At 39.5% G+C, this 10647-nt stretch overlaps 1 protein-coding gene across 2 annotated transcripts; it reads left to right on the top strand.

Annotated features, from left to right (window-relative positions):
• The first annotated feature begins 1322 nt into the window (after nt 1–1322).
• igf2b (insulin-like growth factor 2b) lies at nt 1323–6446 on the top strand. 2 transcript variants are annotated; one of them, XM_027029207.3, is made up of 4 exons: nt 1323–1508; nt 2232–2382; nt 3989–4161; nt 4951–6446. In XM_027029207.3, exons 1-4 carry the CDS (start codon nt 1434–1436, stop codon nt 5185–5187), a joined length of 636 nt encoding a protein of 211 aa, XP_026885008.2. In that variant the 5' UTR covers nt 1323–1433; the 3' UTR covers nt 5188–6446. The 2 variants fall into 2 exon arrangements, with proteins under 2 accessions (XP_026885008.2, XP_026885007.2); XM_027029206.3 differs by lacking the exon at nt 1323–1508 and adding an exon at nt 1656–1946.
• The last annotated feature ends 4201 nt before the right edge of the window (nt 6447–10647 follow it).

Genomic DNA, 10647 nt, shown 5'->3' with positions numbered 1-10647 from the left:
CCTTAGCTAGATACTTAAAAGCAAAAAACATTTTTGAAAGTCTTTAGTTTATGCTATATTCTCAGATGTAGCCTAATATGTGAAATCATTTCTGAAACAATGTTTTGTGTTTTGATTTCAGATCTTTGGCAACTGGGGTGTCTCCTTTTGGGTTGACCAGAGAGCATAATGATGTTTTAGATCAGATGAATGCATTCATTACAACTAAGTCAAACCATCACAGTTCACAAATACACCGTCCTGTTCGAACAGATCCTTAAGATCCAGAGCTAGTTGTAATGTGTAATCAGTTCCGTTCTCTGAGCATTTACTCTTAAAACTAGCACTCATTTTAAGAGAATCACTGTGGTGAAAATGAATGACAGCGCACAGTTGAATGAATGGAGCGGTAAATGATTTATGATATTGTTCTACAAACCTCCAGGACTTCCTGTTCACTGCGAGTGATGGATGATATGAAAGCAAAGGGAAGCGGTTTAATGTCTTCGTAATGGGGCTTCCAGTAACTCGGATCATTGATAATTTATGACAGGACTACTCTCGAGATGGCGCGCTGTTCTTCAGGTCCAGTAGAGGCGCTATTCTGATGCGAGAATCACTGATGGGGAATCACTCTTGCTTCACAACATTGTGTTGACAAAATATAATTAATTTTACGATCCCAATAATTGCAATAGCAAAAAACCACTGAAATATATCGAAGTACCGGACGTTAACATCAAACACATATTTGAACAAACTTGCGCACATCTTGTCTAAACTCAAGGTAGACAAAGTATAGACTACAGCGTTAACTCTGGATCCTAATGTCAGTGTGAATGTGGTGTATAGTACAAACTAAATAGGAGGTTTACGGTAGCCTATAGAGGGGCCATATTTCAGACCGGGTAAACTATTCCCACAAATTGCCTGCATCGATTAATGTATATAATTGCTTCGCTTAGTGATGGATGACATTTCCAGGTAGGCTAATGTAATTCAATCAAACCAACTCAAGTTCAATTCAGACCTTGCTAATTCCTCGATATCCCGCTCAGTGCATTGCACGGGTCTGGAGCACTTTGCTTGTAAGTGAATTATCAGCATAACAGCCACTATACGTGTAAGGATCAATACACCGGTCAAATATCGGAGGAAATGACAACGGGGAGACGCACGGTACTCCGAATTTGCGTTATAGTCCTTCGTGAACCAGTTCTAAGCAGCCTTACTCCAGACATGCGCAAGAGGCTGGCGGTGTACGGGGAGGAGGGTAAGGAGTAGGGGGCGGGGCTTGGTATATAATACTTCTCTCTGAGAACTTTTGCCCGTCGCCTGATTTTTTTTGGGACAGCTTCACGCAATATCTCTACAGCACCATCTGGGGAACTACCTGCAGTTTCTATTCCAAATACGACGGCAGTTCCTTTTTTTGTATTTTCACAACCACTGACATGGAGGAACTGCAAAACCACAGTTACCATTCTGTTTGCCACACCTGCTTGAAAACAAAAAGTGGCATAAATAAGGTAATCGTTTGGAATACTTTATCGGCAGTTTAGCTGCACCCGCAGGATAGTATTCATTACACAATCTGATTTATGGCATTTGTTTAGTAGAACAGAGGCAAGAAGGTTGCAGTGCGCTTCCGATATGATGATGCATTCAGGTTTCTGAATAGTGAGTTTCGTTTATTAATATTTTATGTCAATGCACCACAGTCAGGAGTGTTGGCGCGTCTATTCGCTGAAAAAAGCACAGAAAACATGCTCAGCACGAGGGGGCGACAATACTTTGGGCCAAGACGGGAGAGTAAAGGCGATTACATGCTGACTCTGGGCTGAGACAGCTGAGTATTGGGTAGTTAGCAACTTGTTGAACATTGTGTAAGAGTGGCCTAAGGAGATAAAATTAAGATTTCGCCCAGCACAAGCAGTTCTGTCTCCATTTTCTGGATATCCATGGAGGTAGTGTTCTTGTCGTGATGGCGTGAATTTCTCTAATGAATGCGATAGCTTCCTTGGGGCCTAATGTTTTAACTTGTATTTCATCAATATATGCTACAAATAAAATTTGCAAACAGGAACTTTAGAATTGATAACGGTAACGTTACAAGTTTACGACGAGCTGGAATTTGGGATATTTAGGTCTAAAGAAATACAGGTTTCGGGCTGAAATACATTTGCACATTTACTTTTAATGGTTTGTACTTTGATATAATGTGTGACAATACTCAATTTGTTTCTCACCAGGTCAGAAAAATGTCTTGGTCAAGTCGAATGATTATGTGCGCCCTGGCTTTGTCACTGTACGTCTTTGAAATTGCTTCAGCTGAGACGTTATGTGGCGGAGAACTGGTAGACGCACTGCAGTTCGTATGTGAAGATAGAGGTTTCTATTTCAGTAAGTACTTTAGCATACCCATTTTACTTAAAATGTTCCCTTAATCAAAAGTGTGTGCGTGCGTGCGTGCGTGCGTGTGTATGTGTGTGTGTGTGTGTGTGTGTGTGTGCGCGCGCGCGCGCGCGTGTGGGGGAGGTTATGTAGGGAGGGGGGTGAAATGGAGTGCACGAGAGCGCGTTTCGTGCTTTGCTTGGTGGGATTCCGCTGTGGCAGGTACTCGAGAGCGCGCACTTGCAAATGACCAGCTGTAAGGGCGAAGACGCCAGCTTCGGCGATTGTGCTGACTGAGCGCATTCTCTCGCCATATCTCTGATTGCATATGAAAGGGACGCGCACAGTTAAGGCGCGCTGTGCTAAATGAGCCACAATGGCCCGTTTGTTTACTTGCACATTCCGCGAATGAAAGTAATAGTACCCAAGTGACATTCCATCCACCTCGCCCGAAATGTTCCCGGTCTACAACTTATTTGTCTCTTTGTGGAGGATGGAATATACTGTTACTATTTTGATGTAAAACCAGATAGTGTGATGGATACATTTTGTTTTATGCTTACTATCTCATTTAAAATATCATTTAGTTTGTTTACACAATTCCTTTTACAGCCTTTAGCTGACACTTATCCAAAGCAACTTCCAATTATGAGTATGTACAACTTGAGGGTCTTGCTCAGGGACAACTTGGCAGTGGTGGGGCTTGAACCAGGATTACAAGTCAAGTACCACAACCACTAAACTACCACTGCATTTACAGCAACACTTACCACTACCATTGCTATTACTCAGTCCCATTACTTTTGATTAAAAAATAGGCAATAGCAAAAATATTTATTAAATATTTTTAGAATTTCAAAAAGAGCATTCACAAAGAGAGTGTTCTTTGTGTTCTTTTGATCACAGAAGACTACCCATATAGATTGTTATACAATTTAGGACATAGTCAATCCCTTCACACCCTGCCCCGCCCAACCCAGACCCTTCCCTACATGACCCTCACCATAGTTCAGTTTACCCTCAGTCGTGCTCTGTGTCCTACAATCAAAACCCAACTCTAACCTTTAGGAATTTCAGAAGCTTGAACTGATTCCTGAGGGAACACATTTTCTCTACAGTTTCCATGCTCTTGTTTGTCATGTATCACTTCTCTATTTTTCAAGCCTGAATTCCTCGTCCTGCCTTCACCTTGCTGTCTGCATATTTTTTCTTTTTCTCTTTCTTTCTCCATGATGACCTAGTGAAGGACAAGGTCAAAAGCTTTCGGATATTTTAAATATTTACTTATCCCTGCAAGCTTGTGGCCATCAGCTTGGGTTCTCCAGCATCTAACTTCAGTGCTTGCAGGGTATACTTATGTCATTATTTTTGAAATAATCAAGAATAATTTCAAATGGATGAATTAGGCATCTTGACAAGATTATCTTGGACACGATTGCTGCCCAAAGCAGCATTTTCTGAGCCTCTACCTTTCCCCGCACTGTTCCGTTGCAAGTATTTGAATCAATGGTTACTAATGTTGTTCCTACATAGCACAGGCTTTTACTCTCTTTTAAATATAGACCTTCTTTTCTCTCCACCCAACAGCTAAGTCATCTATGTTGTTTGTCCACAGGTAGACCGGTAAGTAGGTCGAATAGCCGGCGCATTCAGAACAACGGCATCGTGGAAGAGTGTTGTTTCAGGAGCTGTGACCTTGCACTGCTGGAACAGTACTGTGCTAAGCCTGCTAAATCAGAAAGGGACCTCTCAGCCACTTCCCTCCAAGTGATACCAGCATTCAGACAGGTACAGTAGCTACCACCATGGAAAAGAACACCTCGTGATTGCCTTATCGCACTTGCCATCTAGCACGCTCCATGCTTTCACAGAAGCCATACATCCTGTCATGTGGGATAGAAGAAAATATAAGCAAGTGTACTGAAATTGTAAGCAAGTATTCCCTCGGAAGGGCTGACCAAGCGGAAAATAATAGGAGCAGCTGAGTAGAGGTCACTTGCAGGTTTCTTCAGAGAGATTAGCTGTTGTCGAATGACGCATGAGGTATCGTGTAAAACGGTGAGGATTGGCCCGCATTCTTTATGGAAATGCAGCATAATGTGGTCGAGATAACTTTGTGCTCCAGTGATCCATTAAAGGAGACAACGGGTAAACAGGCATGCACAAGATGCCACTGTTTCATAGATGACCTTTTATGTCTGATTGTTTTGTTTAATGTGCTAGTACTGTGGCAGTCATGGTTTGAAAGTTTATTCTAGAATAGTGGTATGAACCCACCAGTATTTACTGTGGTAAGAACTGTACTGGTGAAGAGCATAATTTGGGGAAATTTCCTGTTGTGTATTTCATCTTGCTTAAAATGCATGATGTCAAGCTGCCTTACTGAAAACACAAACAGCAAAACTGGTTTAAACCACTGATATATTTAGTCCTCATGATGAGAGTTATGAAAGTGATAAAGTGGTAGAAACCTCAATGGTTTGTTTTTTTCCCCTAAATGTAAACTTAAATACTATAAACAGTTCTTAACTGAACATGATGGAGATTTTGTTTACTCACTGCGATGTCTCTCTTCAGGATATCCCAAGAAAACATGTGACCGTGAAATATTCCAAATATGAGCAATGGCAGCGGAAAGCTGCCCAGAGGCTACGGAGGGGCATCCCTGCCATCTTGCGATCCAGGAAGCACAGGCGGCAAGGGGAGAAGGTAAAGGCCCAGGAGATGTCGGACATCCACAAGCCTCTAATCTCACTCCCCAGCAAACTTCCTCCCCTATTGCCTCCCACAGAAGAGTACGTTGGCCATGAGTGAACCCAGGATAGTATGCACAGAGTTGGAAAAAAAAAGGGGATCATAGCTTTGTAACTGACGTCATTTCTGCGGCAGTCCTCTATATCCCTGCATCCCTCCCTATTCATACTCTTCCTGTCTTTACTCTTGCTGTTTCGTTCACCAACACAAAAGGCACATCTCAAATGAAACTAGGAAGAAAAAAAAAACATTACAGTTTGGCTGATAACAATTTGGTTGACCGCAATTCATGTGGATCCTAAAAACAGGAAGAGTGAAGGAAAACAAATGATGAAAGAGATACATGCTTGTATGAGTCAAGAGGACACCACTGCCAGAAGGGGTTTTGCCAGATTTGGAGGACATCAGAAGGTGAAGAACTGCTAGCACAAGAGAAAAAAGCATTCCACAACATTCTCCTGCAACAGTTGTTTCTTCCAGTTAGACCTTATTTTTATTGGTTACTTTGCACCGCTAACTATAAATGGACATCCACACTGTAAGGAATTGTTTTGTGAAATTAGATTCCTGTTCCAGCACCTTCTAATCACAAACAAAAAAGCAGAGAAGAGTCTGCAAATTGCACATCGCCACGGATTACGTCAAAGTTCTTGTAAAGTAAATAAAAAAGGCACTATTTTTTTATGGACAATGAACGTGTAGCTCAAAAAAATGTCATGGTGCTAGCTTTGTGAATGGACTCAAAGAGAAGGAGGTTTGAAAAGCATGGTTTTTTTTTCTTTGAATATTTACTAAACTTTCCATTTTAAGGAAAGTGATTTTTACGAGAAGAAAAAAAGCCTTTGGGCTGTGGCATTGTGTGAAGGGGATGCCACTGTGTGTTGATGCATTGGAGTGATGCGTGGCATCGAAACATACAGCGCTTGTGCTGTATGCGCCGGATTCCTGTGCTGTCCCTGGGTCAGTGGAAGGGAGCAGTGTCGGGACAGTGAAGGGATGACGTACAGGCCTGGGAGAGCTCTTCCGCTTTCTGCCATGGCTGCACGCAGCCCTTGCCTTGCACTGCAGGAAATGGGAGTTCAGGACATGGAATAAGTGGAATGTTTTTTTCTGTTTTCTTTTCATGAATATGCTTCAAGGAAAAAGGAAAAAAAAAAACCTGTTCAGATTCTGGTACCGTGACATTCCTGTTGTTGCAAAATAGGCATTTTTGATTTTAATTATTTTTCTTAATTTTTTTGTGATGTTGTTTTGCAGTTTGAAGAAAGGCACAAATATCAATTCAAAGGGAAAAAAACGCAATAATGTCAACTAACATTTATTTTTAATGTTTATCAGTAGTATTCACATGCTTTTGCCTGAAAACAAATACTTGATACTTGAATATATATATATATATATACACACACACACACACACACACACACACACACACACATATATATATATATATATATATATATATACACACATATATGCATGCATATATTTAGATTTATATATATATATGTATGTATATATATGTGTATATATATATATATATATATATATATATATATATATATATATATATATATATATATGTGTGTGTGTGTGTATATATGTGTGTGTGTGTGTGTGTGTATATATATATATGTGTGTGTGTGTATATATATATATATATGTGTGTGTGTATATATATATATATATATATATATATATATATATATATATATATATATATATATATATATATATATATATATATAAAATTAGTTTCTTGGGGACATCGTTATATTCGTTTAGTCTGAGCTGTATCTTGCGTAATGAGCCGCCAAGCTTTTTGTTTGTTTGTTTAAGTACAAATATGGGCACTGTATAAAGGCATTATTTATTTTGTTATAAAATATATATATATGAAAACTGGTCCAAATACAGTAATATACGTAGCACTGATGCTCAACTGATGGATTTTATTTTATATGCTCTCCTTTTCCCATTTTACTTGTAAGGCTTTTTTTGTAGATGCGCTGTACCAAAAATATTTCCTTTTTTCCTTTTGATTTGCCATGGAGCTGTTTTAAAATCAATATTGTAACAGCGGAAGTATCCTGGATTGTTTAGGCATGTTATAACACAAAAATAGGCACATACTCTAAAGACTGTTTCTCTCACGGCTTCTCTTACATGGCATTTCTGATCTGCCAAATGGATTTCTGTTATTAAAATACTCATGCTTGACTTTTCACACTTGTTTAATATTCAGTGATTGTACTCAGTTGATAATTTAAGACAGTTTTGTTCTAGAGGAAAAGGAAATGGTAATTTGCCTTTTTATGACATTTATTTGGTTTCTTTGCAGTATGCATATATGATGAAACAACATGGGTACAGATGTTAAATGATTACAACATATACTGACTTTGGTGTTTAAAGGTGAGCCTTCAGTCAATAGCCGGAAAGAGATGTAAGAAGGTGAAACTGTCATTTTAAATCAGTGTTTACCACAAGAATTGTGTTCTGGTCACAGATCAGTGTAAAGGGGATTCTGCTAACACAGTTCTCCTCCCTGGCTGAACGATGGTCAGCCTCTTGATCTGCACTGAAGGGAGTGAGGTGGTAACTAGCCTTCGTAACGTAGGTCACACAGAGAGGTCCATGTCCTCATCCTCTCTCTCTTGTCTCTCTTTCTCAGGCGGTCTCCCTATTGAGCTCTTTTTCTGACTTTTTTCTGCACGCTCTGCGTCTTACCTTTGATGGCCGTGGTTCGTTCATCCTCTCAAAACCACCCAAGCAACATAAATTCTATTCAGCTGGTAAAGGGCTAATTTACACAACATCCAGGAAGTAAATGAAAAACAGAAAGAAATGAAAGATGTTTTTAAAACAGTATAAAGTGAGAATGTTTTGAAGTGGGACAATGTAAAGAAACAGCAGAGAGCTAAGATGAACTGAGAGAAGACAGCTCTAAAGTACAGTGCTCCTCAACCAACTTAATCACAAAGGTTTCCTGCACATAGATATGGAGGAAAATGAGCCTGTACTGTAATAGAAAATATTACACTGCTTAGTGTCCTGAAGCCACTACATAATCATGCAGCATACCACTTTTCATACAAACCCATTCAGTATCTGTCTGGTTATTCATATCAGTTGTGTGATAAAGCAGTGCAATTATTATTATTATTATTGTTATTGTTATTTGGAGACATAGCATTATTTCCCTACTTCCTGCTAGGACTGCATTCACACTTTGTTTTGAACAGGCTTCTTTCTGTGTGAACAGCATGAAGAAAAAACTTCTTTGTGCTGAGTATGAAGGGATCTTTTGCCTGTCAATGCAACATATTAGTGTCAGTAGCCCACTCAGCCTGTGTGTATTTTTATTGATTTAACCTCTGCACGCTAGAACATCCGAAATGCACATTTCATGTACTTTCATTTTAATATCAATAAAGAAAACATTTTATCGAATAACAAAATGTCTTTTAGTCATATAGACGTTTGTGTGTGTTTGAGTATATGTCCATACATATGCGTATGCAAATTTTTAGAGATTCTTTTTGAGGCAGTATAAATAATTTAGTAGTCCTTGAGGTCTGCAACAAGTATTCTCAGTTCTGCTTTTAGCATCTTTTAGGACTTCACCCAGACTTTGATGGCACATGCATGCATCCCAAAGAGTTAACAATAAGTCTCTGAGTGACCGATAGCTTAGTACAGGCTCATAGGCTGACGGGATGCATATGCCTCTGTAAACTGTATGATTGGCTATTACCAAACCAAAGTGTTGCTCCCAGATGATAATACACTTTACTATTTTTCACAGATAGACAATATAGCCAAAAGCATGCGGACACCTGACCTTCACACCTATATGAGCTTGTTAAACATACCATTCCAAGAGCATAGGCATTCAATATGGAGTTGCCCCCATTTGGCAGCTATAACAGCCTATTCTGGGAAGGTGTTCCACAATATTTTAGAGTGTGTCTGTGGGAATTTGTGTTCATTCAGTAAAAAGGATTTGTGAGTTCATGCGCCGATTTTGGACAAGAAGGCCTTACTCCTGGTTCAACATTCCAACTCATCTCAAAGACTGAGATAAGGGCTCTGTGCAGGGCTGTGTGCAGGGCTCTGCGCAAGCCCCTGGTGTTCTTTCACATCAAAGCTTTGTGCACAGGGGCATAGTCATGCTGGAACAGGAAAGTGCCATCCCTTGTCACAGAATTAGGACCATATAATTGTCCAAAATGTCTTTGCATGCTGTAGCATTAACAATACCATTCACTGGGACTAAGGGGCCTAACCCAGATCCTGAAAAACAGCCCCAGACCATTATCCCCCCTCCACCAAGCTTTAATGTTGAAACCATTCATCCATCACACTGCAAGATAGTGAAGCATGATTCATCACTCCAGAAGACATGTTTCCACCGCTCAAGAGTCCAGTAGCAGTGTGCTGGCATTGCTTGGCGTTGCATGTAGTGATGTTATGCTTGTGTGCAGCTGCTCAGCCATGGTAACCCATTGAGTGAAGCTTCACACACAGTTATTGTACTGATGTTGCTTCTAGAGGCAGTTTGGAACTCTAGCAAATGATGCAACAGAGGACGGGATTTGTATCCACTACGCAGTTCATCACTCAGCAGCCGTGTTCTGTGGGTCTACTGCTTCAAGACTAAACTGTTGCTGTTTCTAGATGCTTCCATTTCACAATGTAGTTGACCTGGGTAGACCTAGTTGTGCTGGAATTGAATGAACAGCCTTGTGGTAAAGGTGGCATCCTATGATAGTGGATGAAATACCTGAATTTAATCATTTGAAGGGCTGTCCACATACTTTTGGCCATATAGAGTTTGTTTTTCATTTTCTTTTTTGCTCAGTGTAATGTAATTCTAGCAACTGTACCAGTATGTCTTTTGTGTGTGTGTGTGTGTGTGTGTGTGTGTGTGTGTGAGTGTATGTGTGTTTTATATTGTTAGGACAAAAATGTTCTGACTATGTAGGAAAACTACAGAAAAATAGTGGCAAACTTCCTGTTAGGACAAGTAAAATGGTATCAATTGGGTAAAGTTCTTCTTACAAAAGCTATGTATCATTTTTTAAAACTGAAATTACAGGAATTAATATTTGTTTATTGGGTCAAAGTTAGATTTTTTGTTTAGGGTTAGGATGAATAAATAATTAATACCAATAGGTCACATATATTTATGACCTCAGAAACTGAGGTTTTAAAACAATGTGTATATGCATGAGTGTAAAAAGGAGAGATAAATCACATGTGTAATGTAATTGCGCTTTAAGAAATGTGCTGAGTAAGGTTGCGGGTCTCCTCATGGAATGTTACAAAGGGAGACAGATTCTTTCAAGATGCTGACCAGCTTGTTAATTAGGTGTTGTGTTGTGTGACAATTTAAATATTAATGCTCCTTCAAAATTCTGTTCCAATAGATTTTACATATGCAAAACAGATGATTATTTCAGAAAGGTTTGCATTTGAAACTTATTGTGATGCATTTACTGAGCTATTGAAAGTTGC

This window comes from Electrophorus electricus, chromosome 4 (assembly GCF_041902795.1).
Source record: "Electrophorus electricus isolate QZ-2024a chromosome 4, ASM4190279v1, whole genome shotgun sequence".
Classification (NCBI taxonomy): Eukaryota; Metazoa; Chordata; class Actinopteri; order Gymnotiformes; family Gymnotidae; genus Electrophorus; species Electrophorus electricus.
The sequence above is the reverse complement of the archived record's forward strand: the minus strand, read 5'-3'. Positions and strand labels throughout refer to the sequence as shown.